The 19,458-nt window shown below is 45.6% G+C and overlaps 1 protein-coding gene across 9 annotated transcripts; it reads left to right on the top strand.

Annotated features, from left to right (window-relative positions):
• Positions 1 to 214: 214 nt before the first annotated feature.
• Positions 215 to 18,117, top strand: RAB41 (RAB41, member RAS oncogene family). 9 transcript variants are annotated; one of them, XR_008749750.1, is made up of 9 exons: positions 215 to 467; positions 2,024 to 2,082; positions 3,805 to 3,858; positions 9,672 to 9,777; positions 10,037 to 10,148; positions 13,283 to 13,376; positions 15,183 to 15,249; positions 15,802 to 16,035; positions 16,529 to 18,117. XR_008749750.1 is itself a non-coding variant. In XM_055818393.1 (8 exons), exons 1-8 carry the CDS (start codon positions 230 to 232, stop codon positions 15,864 to 15,866), a joined length of 795 nt encoding a protein of 264 aa, XP_055674368.1. In that variant the 5' UTR covers positions 215 to 229; the 3' UTR covers positions 15,867 to 18,117. The 9 variants fall into 9 exon arrangements, 6 of the variants coding, with proteins under 6 accessions (XP_055674368.1, XP_055674372.1, XP_055674369.1 ...); XR_008749751.1 differs by lacking the exons at positions 15,802 to 16,035; positions 16,529 to 18,117 and adding an exon at positions 12,687 to 12,780 and having other exon boundaries at positions 15,183 to 15,254; XR_008749752.1 differs by lacking the exons at positions 9,672 to 9,777; positions 15,802 to 16,035; positions 16,529 to 18,117 and adding exons at positions 5,992 to 6,097; positions 12,687 to 12,780 and having other exon boundaries at positions 15,183 to 15,254.
• Positions 18,118 to 19,458: the final 1,341 nt, after the last annotated feature.

Raw genomic sequence — 19,458 nt, 5'->3', positions numbered from 1 at the left:
GCAGGCTCCGTGTGGTGGTGCTGGGGCGCGCGGCCGGGTGCAGCACGAAGCGGGCAGCCGGGGCCTCTGCGCCCGGGCAGGCTGCCGCGGGCCTCGGCGGGAGGGTGAGACGCTCCAGAATCCGCCAGTGGCCGCTCCCGGCCGGGCCCCTCCGGTACAGGCCGCCCCCGGCGGACCCCGCCCCAGGTACAGCGGGCCTCTGCCCGCCCCCGGAGGCCGGCCCGGCGCCATGGCAACCGCCCGCCCCGGGGTGTGGCGGAGTGACGTGCGGGTGACGGCGGCGGAAGTGACGACGACGCGGCGGGCGGGGCGGCGGCGGTGCCGGTGTGCGCGCGGCGGTGTCTCCTTCTCCTCAGTCACGGCTCCAGCTCGGCCTCCCCGCGCCGCCATGTCCGCCCCCGGCAGCGGCGGCGAGTTCGGGAACCCGCTGAGGAAGTTCAAGCTCGTCTTTCTGGGCGAGCAGAGCGGTGAGCGGGGCGGCGGGGGGCGGCAGGGGCCTGGCCCTGGCCCCGGCCCCGGCCCCGCGCGGGGGGAGGATGAGGAGCCGTCGTGGGCCTTCCCCTGCGGGGGGGGGCGGCGAGCAGCCGTCAGGGGCCCGGGGGGGCGCTGGGGGGGCGAGGGAGCGCCGAAGGCTCCCGCGGCGGGGGAGGATCCGGTGAGGGCCGTGAGAGTCTGGCGGCGGCGGCGGAACCGTTAAGGGCCTCTTTCCGCCTGAGGGAAGGCGGTAAGAAGCCGTCAGGCCCCCCGCGGGAGGCGGCGGCCGGAGGGAGCCCGCCCGAGGGAGGGGCGGCCCGCCGAGGTCCGGCCTTGGGCTCCAGCCGGCGGGAAGCGCGGGGCTGCTGAGCGGCCCGGTGCCCGTTCCCGCCGCGCAGCCGGCCTGCCTGCCCCCGGGCCGCCCGCCCGCCGCCGTGCGTGGGGAGGCGCGGGGCCGGGCGCGGGGAGCGGCGGCGGCTCGGGGGCTGCCGCTCCGCCCCGCGTGCGGTGTCTCTGGCCGTCGCACCGCGCGTGTGGCGTACAGTGGAGAGAGGAAACAAGCGGCAGGGCGGTGCTGTTGGTGTGGCATGGCTGCTGCCTCCCTTAGCGTCTTTTTGTTTGTTTAACCTGAAGTCGATTCCCTTTTGTACTCCTTTCCTCGTAATATATGGATGAGTTGTATCTTTTCCTTGAAATTATGGTGTTCTTTGTTGTATTACTCTTTAGATCTCTTACCGCTTACCTTGCGTCAGACCCCAGAACTGTAGGTCTTGGAGGAATCTCTAGAATTTATTCAATTCCCCTGCCTTACCAAGGCAGGATCGACTTTACTGCTGATAAACATTTGTCTAACCTGTTTTTAACCCTCTCCAATATTCTCAATTTCACAACATTTCCAGGCAGTTTATTCCTTTTCCCTCTTCTTTTTCATCCATGTCCTTTGAATTTTTCTTGGTTTCTTCCAGCTTTCCGAGAGAGAATCAGAAATCGTACCCATGGTTCCCATTTCTTGTCATTTCTGCACTTTGTCTCTTGATAATATTTGGAGATGTAAATGTAAAGTTTTTAAGCAAGCTACCAAAGTTTACTCTGTATCTAAAATCTTGTTATCAAGAAAGGATGTTAAGCCCTGAATGTTGCTTTTCTATCCAGCCAGAGGTGGCTAAACAGCGTTCAGGACATCGCTCTGTCTTGGTTTGATGTTTATGCTTGCATGTCCTAGACCTGGTGATTACATAAGTAGCAAAATATGAGTAACAAAGCAGATTTACTGCTTGCTTGAAGCAAAGACATTATTTTTTTGTCATATGCATCACAACATACCTAATTTGAGGACCAAGTTATCATCATGTTTAATTTTATTTACTGAGATTGATTTGGCTGAATATGCTTCTGTCATTTTGTAAATTAATTTCTTAGCTGGTTATTTTTCAGGAGTAGCCTTAGATTGGCAGCTGCATTCTGATCAGCACTACCAGTGTGTGGCTTCCAAAGCAGTGGTTATTTTTTCCCACTGCTGCTTGAAAGTAACTTTTCTCTTCTTTTGTAGTTGGGAAGACCTCTCTGATCACCAGGTTTATGTATGACAGTTTTGACAATACTTACCAGGTATGTGGTAGTCTCTTTTTTTTTTTTTTTTTTTAATAGATATGTAGTATCTATTAATAATCTATATTATTAATAGATATATAGGGTAAAACTATTCCTTGCTATAAAATTGTATGCCTGTGGGAACTGTTAGGGCCAAGCGCATTTTTCCATGAAATGTCATTTCAATATCATGTAAGGTTGTAATGTGCCTTGAAATGGAGGTGAGACTTCATGATTAAGCCCAAGCATCTAATATGGTGTCAGGAAATACAGTGTACAAAAAAGTGAGGTTTAGATCCTGTCTGAATATGTGAGATGCCTTGAGGAAAAAAGGGAGAAATACTGGTTTATGGGGTTGGTAATGGAGAAGATGATGGATATGGAAGTCTCAGGAAGGAGTTAGAGTGAGTAAGGTATGAACGTTGTTTCTCTAGCATCTTTAGAGGTTTTCCATTTAAGTAGGAATAGTTGAGTCCAGAGAGATAGATCTGCAAGAAGTCAGCATGGTATATTCTTTCTTTGAGTTTTTTTAATTATTACCTTTTTTTTTTTTTTTTTTTTTTACTAGAAGGCTATAGATGGAACAGGCTAGGGAAGTTCTGGCAGGGAAGGAGCAGAGTAGGGATGAAGAGGCTGCAGGTGAAAAGCTGAAGATATGTAAGAGGCCTGAAGATTTCAGGAAGGGTTAGTCCTATAAAAAGCACTTAGCAGTATTTCAAGAGAATACCAAATACCTTTAAAGAAGATGAGACTAGGGTGGTTTCTTTTACTCCAGGCCAGAAAGAGTTGCTGGTTTAGACTGGGATAGTTTTAAATTGGAAAAGGAAGAGAAGATTTTTTTTCCTTGAGGACTAGTCTTTCACTGGAACTGGATCCTCTGGTGCTTTCTGTTTCTTTTCCTGACTTTTGTAAGGTGCTTTCATGGATTTATCTGCTTATCATAGTTGTTATAAACTGTCTCCTGGCTGCAGAAAATTGGACTCCCAGAAATAAGTACTTGATACAGAAATTGACTGTTGTGGTCTCTTCTGCGTTGGAATGGTTTGCGTTCTGATGGAGACCTTCCACAACACATTGTGCACCCTTGTTAATACTGGAGATAATCTGTCTAAAATACTAAAATTTGTTATATCTGTAACCTGTCTTCTGGTTAGGGCTAGGACATCTGCTTGATTTAAGTGCCTGGGAGCACATCTAACTTAGTAAATGACTTTAAATGTCTTTATCGGAATTGCTGTATAGCAATGGAAATGTGAATGGAAGGAGACCTACAGGAAGAACTGCTTGGGAAATGAATGTCACTGGAAAGGAAGCACGTTCTGCAATGGAAAGATCCAAATAAACAGTGCTTTTTAGCTTTCAGTGCAGTTGCCCACAGTTTATATATGTAATTTGCTCTACCTTTTGTTTATTTCTAATAAGATAATTCTTACAGACTGAATTGTGGTAGACCAGAAGGGGATGCCTGTTCAGATACGATCTTTGTTAAGATGCATGAATGCCAGGCTGAAATTGAGACTTGGAGGTTCTTGTGCAATTGAGAAGTGTTGGAAGAATGATGTGAAATGAAAATGGTGCAGATATCCAGATTGCTTTGTTTTTATCAATTATATTGAAGGCAAATGACTTCAGCAGCTAAATTGTAAGTTTGTGAACATTTCTGGAAGTTTGTGTAGAAAGATCTGATGTGCAGATGCTGGAAGGCCAAGTTGCAGTTACTAATGCTTTTCTTCTTTTCAGGCAACCATTGGAATTGATTTCCTGTCAAAAACAATGTATCTTGAAGATCGCACGGTAAGTGAGGCATCTGTGTGATAGCATGGCAACTGCAGTCACGGGAGCAGCAGTTGCTGTGCGTGCTGTTTCACCTGGCCATTCCTCCAATGGCTGCTGAAATCCCACAGCAGCTTTCAGAGGGACAGCCTTTGTTGAATCAAATTGCTGACCCACTCTCCTGTTTCTGATTCTTGTTAATATCTGCTATCTCTAGAATGAAGTCAAAATCTTTCATGCAAAACTGGGGCAAGCTAATGTCCATATACTGGGGAATGGGCTGTCTGTTACGTGTACCGTAGGCATCGTTTGCTCCCAGAATTTGAGCTGTGCCTCTGAGATTGTTAGTATAAATAGGTCTAAGCAGATGCTGGGCAGTTCAAAGTCTTGAAGTCATTCATGGTTACCAGTGGTGGCAAAGTTCCTCCTCCTTGCAGAAAGGCTCCTTTTGTAACACATTTCTGATGCACTGTTAATAAAGCAGTTTTAGATTTAGCTTGCATGACACTACTTTTTGCATAAAGAGATCCGTCGCATCCCTCTCCTGTCTTCCAGTATTTCGCTTTTCATTAGTTCAGGTTTTGCTAGTTTTACTACTGGCTGGAAGTATGAAACTGTTGCAGAGAGGAAGGGGCCAGTGGTGTGGTGGAAGTAGTTTATGTTGCTTTGGGGTTGTTGTTTCTGAAGAAGTCTCATGCCAGTGCATGTGGTGAGTTTCATGAGTGCTTCTCTGCCATCTTAGCAGTGATTTGCTGTTAGAAAAGACCTTGCACAATCTTTGAGAGAAACTACTTTGGTAACATTCTTGAATGGTAGTGGCAGTGGCAGAGGAAGACAAAGATCCTGGGAATGCTGCTTGGCACCTGTGGAAGCAAGTTGGAAGGCCTGTATGCTGTTTTCAGCAGTGTAGTCTTATTTCTTGTGGTTGTGTAGGTTAGGTCCCTCAACCGCTAGCCACTATCCAGAAAATACCATTTTCTTTGCCATGTTGGATATACTGTTAGCTTTCCTGGTTATATAAGTGGTCCACAGAGCCCATAAAGCTTGTTTAAATAACAGAGAGGTGTTGAATGCAGATAAGAGGAGGGAGAAATACAAGCACACAAGCTGGGAGAATTCAGACATTGAAATAACTTCTTATATCTGGCTAATGCTGTGTTTTGCAATAGGCTTTGACTGCTGGGCTTGAAATGAAGATTGCTAAGCCTCTGACTGCAGCATATGCTTCGGCGTATTTGATGTGTCCTTACACCAAATGATAAATCCTGAAATTATACCTATGCTGGATCACTCGGCTCTAAATATGGCCTGGGTAGCATGTACTAGCCAACAGAATGGACAAATACATGTGGAGTGTGTTTCTTCAAAACAATCTCCAGTAGCCTCCCACAGAAGGCAGCTGTCAGTGTGCCATTTCCAGCACGTTTCAGGTGCTTTGGGACCTGTGGCATTAAGTGAACTGGGGCCACGAGAAGCCCTGTCCTCGATCCTGACTGTCACGCTGCCAGTTCCATGTTACAGCTACAACCGCATTCTTGAGGGACGAAGTAGTAGTCTTGTCTTTTCTGTGTCTCAATATCCTCACAGACTTGTTGGATTTATGCATGAGATAAGCCAGTCAAGGGTGTTTGCTGTTCCGGCTTGTACCCTGCTACTATGCTTCACCGGATCTGGCTTTCCAGTGGGTTCATCAGTAGCTGGGTGGTGCACTCCTCACGGTTAGGAGTCACTGCATCTCACTAGCTGTAGGTTGCAGTCTGCTTGTGAGGCCATTATAGCCAGAGTCCTTACATGGCAGGATGCCCTCAGGTATGTATGCTTCTTTCCCTTGTCAGCAGATGGTGTGAGAAGGTATTTTCTAGGGATATCTTGGTCTTACGATGAAATGGAACGATACATGTGTGAGTTGTTAATGGGTCTGCAGAGGGAGGGAAGTTTCTCAGATGTGCTGGGCTGAGGTTGCTGTGCGAATGTGTTCAGAAGTGTCGTTGGCTCTTTTCACATTTCTGTTCCATTTTAACTTTCCTTTTGTTGCATTATTTTTGCCTTGCAATTTTTTTTAATTATTATTTTTATTTCACTTGAGTTTTGGTTTTGTTTTTCATTTTCCTGCTCTTCCCCCTCCTTCTTCCCCTACACTTTTCCATTTCCCAGATCAGGCTGCAGCTGTGGGATACAGCCGGCCAGGAGAGGTTCCGCAGCCTCATTCCCAGCTACATCCGTGACTCTGCTGTGGCTGTCATTGTCTTTGACATTACAAGTAGGTATTGAGCCGGAGTGTCTGCAGGGACCTTGCTTTTAACATGTACCTTTTATGCATTGGAAGTAGTGGTGTTATCTGAAAAGAGTTAAGGTAGACCATTGGCCCCAGTTTCATGGGCTCAGGGGGACATAGCTGAGCATCTTCCCCCACAACCAGTGGTAACTCCATCCCGTAGTACAGAAATTGGGAAACTGGAAAACTCTGGTCTGCTCAAAGCAAAAATGATAAAATGACATAGAGGATTGGCAGGTAGGTGAATAGGGATTGTGACTTCTCGTTTGTCTGCTGGTTGGAATGAAAGGTGGTTGGTAGTCTTTGGAAAGCTGTGTACCTTTTCTGATTTGGGTTTCAGTTTTTTTTAAACCTCAATTATTTATTTTTTTTCCTTTCTGGATAACTTGAGAGGTAATACAAGTAACAGCTTCAGATGCCAAAGCAAAAGAACACTGTCAGAGCAGGTAAAACAGTACAACACCCATTTAAATAAAAGATATGTAGCAACTTAAGAGGATTCAAGACTCCCATTTCTTTGAAGAAGAGCGCTGGCAATTCATATGTGTAACGAGAGCTTTTGAAAGAGAACAGATGTAACTACCATAGTTTATAAAGAGTAAACAAGCGTAGAGGGAAATTCCCTATAACTTTTAGTGTGAATATTTTAAGTATAAGATACAAAGATATTAATTCGTTAGAACCCATTCCAGTTGATCTGGCTCTTTTGGTTAAGCTACAGTATTAGCATAAATATCTAGACGGGATTTATACCAGTGAGCCAACACCATGTCTAAGGAAAGAACGCAGCGCAGATGAAAAATCTCTGGCCCGTGTTTATTCTGTCACAAACTCTATGGCTTTATGGGCCAGGGATTTGTTTTGCTTGGGTTAACTGAAGTGCTTAACAAATAATAGATTTCTGTTATGATTTATCTTGCATATTGAGGGCAGATAATCATGTGGCCTTTCTCCCAGTCCTGTAGCTTAAGTAGTTGACTTTGGGAGGATTGCTGGTTTGATGTAAACTAATGTAAAACTGAAGTGATCTGTTTGAGGTGTGCTGAGATGTGCACATGGTAACTTATGCTGGGAACTCGTCTAGGTTAGGCAGGCTGCATAGGCTGGCATCTTCTCTCCCCACTGTTATGACAGTACAGTACAGAATGCTGTTTATCCAGGCAGGTGGAAAAATCTTGCCAGTCTAGGCAGTTCTTAACAGCTTCCACACACGTCAAATATAATTAAGTGAAAGCTGATCTCATCATACTTTGTTAATGGTCCAATCTTTTCAGATAATTTCATTTTTTCTTTTTTACTGCTCTTTGTTCTGTTCTTAGTGATTGAGAGGCTTTCAGTTTTCTTGTGTTAATGAAGGAACATGCTCGTGTACTTCTGGGGGCATCGTGATGGTGAGCGCTAGTGCATTTGAAAAAAAACCAGTTTCCTTTATCACTCTGAAGAGCTGTATGTTGTCTTTTGTGGTGGGAACCTCAAATAGTCTCCTGTAAGTTAATCCTGGTCATGGTAGTGTAAAATAGGGATAGTCCCACAGGGTATACTTAAGCGCCAGCCAAGATACTTTTAACTTGTAGAGAAAAACTGTTAGCTAGCATGTGGGGAGCTGAGAAGAAAAATGAGAAATTGCTTAGTTACTGTTAATCTGCTGGGCATCTTGAAATGCAAGTAGCCTGTGGAGACATCCGTGGTGAAAGTCCATACTGCAACTTGGGCCCCTTTGTGAACAAGTTGCTTTGTTTCTGAGAGAGGCTGGGTTAATTCTTGGTTGAGGAGCTTTCATCTTTCTGTACTGGTAGGGTCACTAGCACACTGTTCTGTTTGAGTGGTTTATATTTTCTGTTTATATTTTCTCTTCTCCTCCAAAATGGGTGCACACAAATTTTGACTTGTAGAAACAAGAAGCCACAGAAATACTGTAGCTCACTTTCTCAGGTCGCTTCAGGGGTGCCTGCATGTACTTGCATATTAGCTGAAGGCCTTCCCTCAAACAGCACTACCCTTCACTACAACAAGATTACTGGGACCAGTTCTTCCCTGGTTCTGTGGTACTTCCTCTGGTTGCTTCTTTGTGAGTCTGAAGTTTGGAGTGTTTAAATCATCAGTTTGGTAAACTTCCTGGGTGAATAGTCTGGTGTAGCAGCAATGTTTCGGGGACTCCGTGGGAGCTTGTTGTGAAGTCCAGAAACAAGAGCCAGGAGCTGTCATTATCAATCTGATCTTTCAGCACTGATGTAATATTGTCCAGGTGCTTGGAGATAGTCACCCTGAGTTTCCTGGGGTAGTAGAGCCTTGACTTTTGCTACTGTAATCAAGGCTGCCTTCAAAACAAAGCATGAGCTATAAGCCCTAATCTTCCTGAAGCCGCAGTTCATCAGATCTACATATCCTGATGTAGATAGGATGTTGTTTTGAATCTGCTAGTAGCAAAACACTTTGCAGGCATGTGCTCTGTCCAGCTTGTATTTCTTTTCTAAACAAGCCAATTATTGGTCCTTCTGTAACTGCTTTCTCCCATGTAGCCAGTCTCCTGCAAGCTGCCTTATTAACTACTGTTCTGTGCATAAACAGCTGCTCTCCCTCATTGGTGAATAAGTGGCTTTGTGAGCACATTTAACCAAGTCATGTAATTAAGCTGGGAACCAGTATCTGCCCTCCTGTGAAACTCATGCCTGTTGAGAATGCCAACAGCAATCGTGTTTTCTGACAGTGAGTGCTACTTGTACCGCTCACAGTGTGGAGTAATGACTGGGAAGGAAATGTTATCACTCCCAGTTGTGAAAAGCTGCTGTTAAGCATTCAGTGTGGTAGTTGGGCATGTTTTGACTATTGTTGTTTCAAACAGGCAGGTCCCAGACCTTAGAGCTGCTGTGTACGATAGGTCAATTTGTGTTTGGGCATAGTTCTGGAGATCAAACTGTGCCTCTCGTAGCATTTGTGCTTGTATCTGACTCTTGTGCTTATCTGAGATGGTGAGCCCTGTGCCATTTGTGTCTTGTGAAGCTTGCGGTGTGTAACACCTGCTTTTGTTTCAGCTGGAACGGAGGTTGTTGATTGCCTTAATCTTGCCTGAAGATCCTCATTGCTATCTTCTGGATGCTTGATGCTGAAGAATAGATGCTATTTTACTACATGGCTGGGGGAATTGCATGTCTGTCACGTGGGAATTGCCCAAGAAAGCTGTGATTTGAGATGCTCTATGCTAGGAGTCCTGTCATGACCCCATACATAATCCTGGGTAGAGCAGGAAAACCAGCTCTGTATTGTTAGGCACTGCTATCAGCAGTAAGGTAGCAGTCATAACCTAGGACTCTTTGGGAATAACAGAATCTCTAGATGAGCAAAGGAGGTAATTAAAAGCACATTGTCTACAGTCAAAAAAGCAAACTTCTGTGGTGTTTGGATATTTTGGGTAAGATTACAAGGTCAGCTTCTCAGACTGAGCTGCATACAGTTGATTGTAGAAATGGCCTTTTCTCTAAAGGACAGTTTCCTCCTTTCTTTTCTCTCTTGCTCTCTTTCTCTCTCTTTCTCTGTGCTCTCCCTGGCCTGGTACCAGCAGGTTCGGCTGCAGCTTTGGGACACAGCAGGCCAGGAGCGGTTCCGCAGTCTCATTCCCAGCTACATCCGCGACTCCACTATTGCTGTGGTAGTCTATGACATTACAAGTGAGTGATACTTTGATGTCTCATTATTTGAAATGCTACATGTAAGCAGAACTAATAAGTTACAACCAGAAGTTCTGCAAAAAGATGATTACCATTAGAAATGTTTTTTCCCCCTCCTTGTTTTTCTGAGCAGAAAACAATTTATGGGTCATTTATATGTGGTGTGGTGAGATCTGGAGAAGCACCTGAGTACAGGCATAGCATTCTCCCTCTCTAAAAAGTTTTATCCTCAGCACTCCTATTTGATTCTTCTTTACAGACTTGAATTCTTTCCAGCAAACCTCCAAGTGGATTGATGATGTGCGGACAGAGAGAGGAAGTGATGTCATCATCATGTTGGTGGGGAACAAAACTGACCTGGCAGACAAGAGGTAATGGAGGGGAGCTGCCCTGTAAAAGCAAGGAACTGGCTGACTGGTCTGTCTTCAAAACAATTGTTGATTTTAAATGAAGCATAAATGGCTTGTCATTAAGTTTAGTTTTCTGGTTTCAGCAAATGAAAGTTATTCCCTTTCGGTTAAAACAAACCCACCTGAAAAACCCCTCCTTTTATCTCTATACCACATTTCACGACAGAGTGTGTGATTTTTCTTTTCATGCTGAGATAAAGCCAGAAAGATGTCTTGGAAAAGTAAGGAAATCTACTGTAATCCTATTTACATCATTCTACATGTGCAGCTGTTAAGTTCATAGTACAGTTTCTTGTTACAAGATGAAGCATGAGCTTTTACAGTAACAGTCTAAAAGGTTTCCTTCTGAGAATCAGTTTCATGTCGTAACACAAACTGAGATGTTGTGGATATGTGAGAGGAAACTAGATTAGCAAAAGTGGGCTTCCCCAAGAGATGGAAAAAGTTAATTAGACTCTTAAAATCATGTGGACAATGTACTGCACAAAAATGTCATAAAGTATTTTCCTGCTAAAACTCTTAATCCTACAATGCCACTTCAACCAACATAACCAATGTAATGGCTTCTTAGACCACAGGCTTGTGCTTTTGCATTTCTGTTTCAGATTCTTCTCTTGATTGTTGATTTAGCAAAAATTTTGTTTGTTTTCAGAGATTTATCATTCTTTATGAAGTCATCAGAAATTGTAGATAAGGAAAGATTTTTATTTTAATGGTTAGTTTCAGTAGTAGTTGGCAAAGGGAAGATAGAGTAAGCCATGCAGTTCCTTACAGTCCAAACAATTTAAGCTGAAACATCTTCATATACACCAAGTACTCTAAAATGTGTGGTTTGTATGTCATGGGACATACAAAGTATTGAAATGATGGAGAATTACCTGATGCAAAAGAAAGCATCTTAAAAAGACAGAAGTAGGAAACGCCTGGATCGCACAGCAAAATGAGGTCTTAAAAATCAAACCCTTATACTTCGGTTGTTCATGAGATACTTCTGATCTGATAACAGATTGAAAGGCCTTACAGGTGGAACATTAATGTTTTCTCAGGAAAATCTGGCATTATTGTCTGAACTGCCTGTTTACTGTTTCTTGGGATGATGGCCCAAATAGGGATCTCACTGTTTCACTGTTGGATGCTACCACATTTTAAATTCTAAGCCTTGCTTTACTCAGTCCTGCAGTGTACATATTGCTGCAGAATGTATTGTGATGTGAGTTTTCCCTTGTGGTTTTAGTGTTGTCCAAATGCTTGTACAAGACAATACCCAGCATCCTTGACTGCACAAAATGGTGTCAGCAGATGCTTTCTGCCCTTTGTCCCTTAAAAGTCATGCTGTTAGGTTTTTGTTTGCCATGCCTAGTAGGAAAAGCACAGACGATTCTAATACTTGCTAGTGGCTTGAGTCAGTGGGGAAAAGGATAAAGTTAGGCTCCAGCTGGGCACTGTATGGGCTTTGTACTGATGGTTCTTAGAGAAGTGTGTTCTCTGTCCTCCATGCAGACCACCTTAGGCTTGACAACTGTTGGCTTTTCCCACTTCCAGTGGGAGGCCATTCTAAGTGTCCTGTGCCTTGCACTTTGGAATTATTGGTGAAGCTTGGTGCTCAGAGCTTCAGAAATACGATAAAAATGTGCGTAGCTGATTTGGATTAAGAACTGCTGGTGGCAAGACCTCGGATTAGTCTAGTCTCTGAAATCAGTTTACAAAAGCAACAGAGCAAAATCCAAGGTGGTGTACTGTAGTCAGTTCTGGATGTTGACAACTTAGTATCTCTTATGCCCTCCTGGGAGCTAGAAGTAACTGCAGCTCCCTAACTGAATAACCTGGCATTTAGATTGGAGGCCTTCTAATTTCTATCAAAATCCAGTTTTATCTGGAACTGGAAAACCCAAGGGGATAATTACAGCCTTGGACAATTTCCTGATAGTACATAAGTGAAGTGGAGTGCATGCACAGGACAGCTGATGCAGCACTGCCATAAGAATTAAAAATACCTGAAAATTGTTTGAAACATAGCTACGTTTGAAGTTCATATAGTGCTAGAAGCTCTTATTTTAGAAGTTTAATGTGACAGTAGTCCTGGTCTAAGTTAGAATGTGGAATTATGGTGTATATCCAACTTCCAGGAGAAGAAGCTGCCTTGTCTTTCTTTTAAAAGGAGGTTAGATTTGTGTTAGGCTGAAATACTGGTCCTTTTAAGGCTGTACAAAGCCACAGTATCAGTCTGAGCTTGGTCATGTTTTGCCAAATGGAATACAGTGTATTGGAAGCCATTTGTTCTATGGTAAAAACCAAGTGATGATGCAAGTTAAGTTCTGAGGCCAAAAAGCTGAACTAAAAATAACACTGTTCTTATCTGGTACAGCCTGTTAAATTTTTCTTCCCTGTTAATGTTGCTTCACTTAGTGGCTATTTTTTCCGTGCAGTTTTCATTTTGGTTTTGGAGTATTTTTCTTTGTTTAGGTTTTTCTTTTCTGTGATTTGTTCTCATTGCTGTAGACAGGTTTCTATAGAGGAGGGTGAGAGAAAAGCCCAAGAACTGAATATGGTGTATATTGAAACCAGTGCTAAAGCAGGATATAATGTGAAACAGGTATGTACAGGGTATTGATCAGAGATGCAATTGCAGGTGCTCGCTCGCAGGCAGCAGCCTAGCACTTGCTGTTGCAGTGTACTTGCTGCTGGAGCCTTTCTGAAATCTCTCTGTAACCTCATGGAATTCTCTTCTATTGACTTTTGGGAAACTGCTTTTTGTATCAGGTGCAGTGTATGGGGGCTCTTCCTTCCTTTGAGGATGCTATGAATGAGGTGAAATATCCTGCACAAACTTCATCCTGTGCTGACCATCCATTACTAACAGTCAAAGTCCAGGCATTCCCTGAGTAACTTACCTGAGGTTGTTTCATTCAAAGCTGGAGGACCTGGGGGTCTTAAAGACTTGGAGGTCCTGAGGACACCACTGATGGACTGAGCGCTCTTGGAAGGGGTGGTGAAGCAGCTCTCCAGTGAAAAGCATCTTGGTCACAGACATCTCTTAATGCTTCCTGTCTGTTCTTCCTTTCTGTCTTTGTGCTTCTGTTTGCGTCTTCATCCAGGCAAATCACTACAGAAGAAGGTGAACAGAGAGCCAAAGAGCTGAATGTGATGTTTATTGAGACCAGTGCAAAGACTGGATACAATGTGAAACAGGTAGATGAATGTTCTATTCTAAAGCCAGGAAATCTGTACTTTACTGCTCTGTATGTGTATGCTCTGCTTGGGGGTTGTGTTCTGTCAGGTATTTACTTGTATTGTTTAACGTCAGCCCCTGAAATGCCTTTTGCCCAATGATTACTGCTGCTGCGTTATCTGGAGGAAGCTCCTTCCCTGTCGAGTCAGTGCTTCCCTGTTAAATTAAGCAAACTTACATTGAAAGAAAGGAGAACCTAAAACTAGAATGTGCTGATGGATAGGAGTGGCACTATTTTGTGCAGCCAGGCAAACCCAGTTCTGTGCATTCCCTTTGCTTTTGTTAACAGTTAATGCACTGTTTTCTAAAATCAGTGTTGGCATTGGTTGGGATAATTGCTTACGATGCTGGTGCACTAGAGTAGAAAGAAGTTCCTGCTTCTGTTGCAAGCCGCAGAGGAAAATCTTGGAATAGTTGAGGTTGGAAGGGCTCTCTGGAGATCTAGTCCAACCTTCATGCTCAGAGCAGGCTGCCCAGAACTGACTCCAGCTGAGTTTTGAGTATCTCGAAGGATAGAGGCTCCATCTCTCCAGGCAACTGTTGCAGTGTTTGACTATCTGTACAATAATAATTTAAAAAAAGTTAAACTTTTTTTCTTATGTTTAAGCAGAATTTCTTGTGTTTCAGTTTGTGCCCATTACCTCTTGGCTATAAGCTTGTGAATGCACTCTTTGCTAGTTCAGGAATCATTCTGAAGTGTGGCAAAACTTGGGGAGTAAGGCAGCTGTAAAGTCCAGGGGTCTGCAAGGAGCATAAGTACTGCTGGTGGCAGCTGGGAAACATACTTACCAGCTTGCTGCACACCAGCTGGTTAGGAGAACCTCACAATGGGATTAGGAGACTTCAGTTTTGTTTCTTTTGGCTATTCTGGATTGAATCCACTTTAGTCTTTGGTTCTGACTTACTATTGCTTTATTTGCCTAGCGGGTGTTTGCAGTGAGAACGTAAGTGACTAAAGAGATACTAACTGCAGCACCTTGCTGGAACCTCGGTGGCTCGATTTTTCAAATAATGCAGTTTGGAGGGGTGGGTGAGAAGCCCCTACCAAGCTACTGTGAGAAAAATGATGATTAGGACATCTTTCCTCTAGTTCTTTATGCAGCACGTTTCACCAGACTGCTTAGCAGTGTCTGAATTGTGTTAGCTGCTGCATTGATGTCAGCAGGAGGAGCTCTAAGCATTGACTTGGAAATATATGCAAAACTATTTTCTGGTTTTTATGGGGATATGATAGTCCTTCCTAGCTCTAGCGTGTCCTTAACAGCTTAAATGCAGCTCACTTGAGCCAGCTGTTCTGCTCAGAAATAGCTGTTTTGCAGCAGAATTGAACCAAAAGGATGGGTTGTAAAACCTCAGTCATTCCATAGGCTTCTTAAACCATCTGCCTCTTGCGAGGTCACTCATCAGAAGTCCTGAGTTGTGCGCTGTAATGGTGCTGTGTGCAAAAGCAGTTGAGGCTGGAAATGGCATGCTTCGTGCAGGAGGGGAACTGTTCTGTGTGTCCCTGGAAGAACTGTTGGCAATTAATTCCATGTTGTGTTCAAGCAGAAAAAGGTAAAATAAACCTGCCTGTTTGATAGGCACTGAATAATAATTTAATAAAACTTGTTAGATTTCATAGATAAAATTCTCATAGCATTTGTCAATCTTTGCTTGCTGAAGTACCTACATTATAAGTTTGTACAGTTCTGTAAGGCAGTGGGGTTTTTAACATGTATTTTTTTTTTTTCTGACAAGCCTTCAGCTTTCCTATTGCTGTTTTTCAGCTTTTCCGTCGTGTGGCTGCTGCCTTACCTGGGATGGACAGCACACCAGAGAAGAGCAAAGAAGACAGTATCCTTGCTTTCTCATCAGTAACTTTTCCTGTTCTCATAGAATTTGGCAACTGTCTTTTGTTAGGTTGGGCTTACTGACTTTTTGGCACATTGTGGGGAGGGGCCTTATTGGGTTTTTGCAGAGAGGTGTCTGAAACCGCCAGTATAGTGTAGTGCTTAGCTGTGGACGTAAATTGATGACCCTGCTTGTGGTCTATATATAAACATACACAACTACTTATAATGGCAGGCACAAATTTTGCTTTTTCCACTTAACCTTAGGATAAAATGCACAGTTTTAAAATACTGTTGATGTTTTCCTCTTTTTGCACAGAGCTGTCTTCTGTGCAGACCTATCCGATTGGGCTCTGTTCTCTAAAAGGTCATGACATACCAAGTCTGCTGGTTTGCAGTTAATTCTGTTCAGGCAGGATATGGTTTGCTCTGCTAAAACACCTGCCCTTAGCAAGAAGGGACAGCTAACAACCTTCTCAGATATTGATCCCTTTCTCTGTTCTTTCCTTCTTGTTTTTCCTTGAATTGGGTGATTGCCTTAACTTGTCTGCTGCAGTGATTGACATCAAACTAGAGAAACCTCCTGAGCAGCCAGTAACGGAGAGCGGGTGCTCCTGCTAACAGGCCTGTTCTGTAGCAGCACATTCCCCAACCGGCCAGTCTCACTGAAGAACATCACCGCGCATTGGCTAGGCAACCCTACTTTGTGGGCTGAAAAACCAATCTACTAAGCGAGCGAACTCCCTGTTTACTGGTGGGGAGCAGCCCCGGCCGCCCCTGTTACTGCATGGTATGAGCCCTGAGTGCAGAATGAGTGTCCTGTCTTTTATTTTATTTTTTTATGTTGTTGCACTTTGGCACTGTGGTGCCCTTTACACTCTCTCTCTTCCTCTCCTCCTCCCCCTCTTCCCCACCTCGAGCCTGTCTGCTCAGATGTATCTTGTGAATGCAATGGAAAAGCCACAAAGTTAGGGAAGACAAAAATAAAGCTTGGGGGTGGGCTTTCCACCTTCCTTACTGCCTTGCATCCTAACTAGTTCCCTGTCCACTCCAGCCCTGTCTTTGTCCTGCATCCCGACTTCCTCTCTTGAAAGGCTGCTCCTTTTAAACCAGTCAGTTTGACTTGGCCTTGCCTTTTTGGACAATACAGGTTATCTGTTTCTAGGCTTTTGCTTCCTGCAGGGCACACACAATAATAGCTCCTTAGTTTCTCCTTTCTGTGGATAATCTTGGCTAACTCATTGCTCACGACTTCTGAGTTTTGCCCCTCGTGTTATACACAGCACTGGAAACCCCCAGACTCTGATAGCTTTGGCCTTGTTGCTCCCGTTTGTGTAGCAGAGACATGCCACAGACTGCTCTCCTCAGTTGGAATATCTTCCCATCCAGAGGACGCTGGCGCTCGGTGAGTGTTGGGTGTCAGATGTGGGGAAGGAAGAGGGTACAGAGGCTTTGCAGCTTGAGGCTGGGTGGGGAGAGTTTCTCAGGGTGGTTTGTAGAGACCTGGGACCTGTCTGTCAACAGAGAAAGCAAACAGTTGCTCAAAATCCATCACTACAGGGCAACAGCTGCCCTGGGAGTCACAGATGCTGTTCAGGCTCCTTTCTTAGTCTCTGTTCTCTTGTTCCTCATCATGTAGACTGGGAGCTTCTTCACGTGGAGCAGGAGAGCTACAGCAGAGTGAAGGGCAGCGATAGCTGTTCTACTCCCATACCTAGGTTGCTGCTTGGTGAAATCATACATAGCTGCTTCTGCCTTTGTAGTAGACTTCTGGAGGATGGGGCTAGTAGCATTCTCATTTTTGGGGTAGTTTGAAGCTGCAGCATGGCCAAAGCTGAGATGAGCAGTGGCAGGGATTTATAGTCAGACCTGGGGAGAGGAATGGAGGGATTGTATGCTGCTGAAGCGAATTTTGGTGTCACTTCTCGACCTTGGAGGTTGGGAAATACCTCTTCTTTCCCCTGCCCCTGGTTTCTAATTATGTTAATAGAGCTTTTCAGAGACTTTTGACTGGGTTTTTTTTCATCCATCTGTCCCAACCAGAAGTCGTTAGGTTGACAGAGAGGAGGATAAAACAGTCAGATAATGGTAAGCCATTCGCTGTTTTTTTCATCTCCTGGCCTGTGTCATGCTGACAGGGAGGATGGTAGTAGGCAGGAGAGTGACTGACCACAGTGTGATGGGTGAGGACAGCAGCATTCAGTCATTAGTGACACTCCCCTAGCAGGATGTCCGTTGGTCACTGACACAGCCTGCATGCTTCAGAAGCCTGTGGGCTGTCATGGGAGGGGAAGGGGCAGCCTTGGACTGGAGCTGGCAGTCCCCACGTTGGCTTGCAAGTCACCTCTCTGCTGGTGACTGACATTCTGTTCCCCAGAGCCCTGTCCCTTCCCCTCCCGGGTGAGCTGGCCTGCAGGAGGAAGCTGGGATGTGGTTTCCCATTCTGCTCTGGAGTGTCCTTCCCCCCTTTACACACAGCCCCAGCTGGCAGAGCCAGGTCCCACTCGGCCCCCTCCTCTGTACATACCCCTGTTGTGTGGGAATTGCTGATGTTTGTCGGTGTGTCCGTGTCTGCCGTAGAACAGGTTTTGCTGTCCCCTTCTCACAGGCAGGTGTGCGCTGCTCTGCTGTCGTGTTGTTGAGTCACGGACCAGGGGGGAGGGAGGGGGGAGACCCTAAGTAATGGGGCGGGTAATTAGTGAAATGAAATAGTTCACTTCCCACTGTCTTCTCTATGGATGTGTATAATATTGAGTGTGTGTCTGGCCCTGCTGTCTCCTAGCTGTTAGCCGAGTAAGTGTGACTATTAATATGAGTATGGACTGTCTGACCACAGCCGTGTATCACACTAAATAAAGTTATTTCACCAACACCTTCACTGTCCTGCTGCTGCAAGGGCCCTTGGGCTGTCTCTGCTTGTTTTACTCATAGGTTGTACAAGTCCGTCCTGTGTAGAGTACAGTGGTGAGCTCCAGGCGTGGCTTCGGGAGTGGCATGAGAAGGGCTTTAAACCAGCCAGGTGGGGCTTTTAAACTGGTGGTGGGGTCCCTCTCCCCATGCCCTTGCCAGCCCCTTCTGCCCCTGGTGGTGCAAGGCGTTTGGGAACCTGATGGCAGTGTTCCCTTGCTGGGCACAGGGACCCCCCTCCCACAGGGACCCTGCCAGGGAGGGGTGCACAGGGTGGGGTTGGGGAGCCTGTCCTGAGCTGTCAGTACTCCTTGCAGTGCCACATTGATGTCCCAGATGTGCCCATGGAGACTGTGTGTGATGTGCTGCACAACGTCGAGTGTTGCTGGAATGTCATTGACACATGTGACCTTGCCTGGGTGGCTGCCAACGCTGATGTGGGCTTCTGTGCCTCTGAGTGGGGGTGTGGGGGGGACGACACTGGCTGTTTGCTACCAAAGTCTTGGCTTATGTTAGAGGGGCCACTCAGTCTGAGCTGCCTGGCAGGAGGGAGATGTTTAGGGTGCAGGACACCGCTTGGGACCTCTGCTACACGAGGTAGTTGATACCACTTGGGCTGGGAAGGGGCAGGGTCGGTGCTGCTTGGAGGAGACGGGGAGAACACCAAGTAAACTAGAGGACACTTGGGCCAGGCAGAAGCCCCTGGAGTGTCTGCACGTCCATGCAGGCCCCGCATGCTGTTCAGGCAGCTGAAACTTTCCTGCCTGCTCAGGGGTGTGGGAACACCGGAACTCCAGCAGCCGAGAGCAGGTGTCACACCATTGTCAGCTTCTCTGTCAAACACCCGGCGAGTGAAGAGCAGGCTGGGCTGGAGCAGTCTCCTAATCACAGTCATCCCCTGGCCTGGAAGGTGCCGTTAAGGACAAAATAACAGCATCACAGAAGGGTTGAGGTTGGAAGGGACGTGACAGACCACCGAGCTCCAGCCCTGTGTTTCCTTGGCACAGGGCTGAGGGTGGTAACAACCAACCCTCCAGAGATTTCCTGAGCGGGAATAAGATGAATTCCAGTTGCTGCACTCATTTTATTTCAGTCACTACAGAGAAGTCAGAAACACCACCCACAAGGCCGGAGCAAGGGCTGTCCTGATGCCATCTACAATGTGATACCACCACGTACCACACCCAGATTTGCTAGTAACGAGCATGTTTTCCTCTGTGCTTTGCCAGCGCAGGGTGCAGCAGGCTTCCTCCCCTTTCTCAGAGGAGAGACAAAGGGGAGTTTACCTCGAAGTGGTGGGGAGTTC

The sequence above is a fragment of the Falco peregrinus genome, chromosome 13 (genome assembly GCF_023634155.1).
Source record: "Falco peregrinus isolate bFalPer1 chromosome 13, bFalPer1.pri, whole genome shotgun sequence".
Taxonomy (NCBI): domain Eukaryota; kingdom Metazoa; phylum Chordata; class Aves; order Falconiformes; family Falconidae; genus Falco; species Falco peregrinus.
The sequence above is the reverse complement of the archived record's forward strand: the minus strand, read 5'-3'. Positions and strand labels throughout refer to the sequence as shown.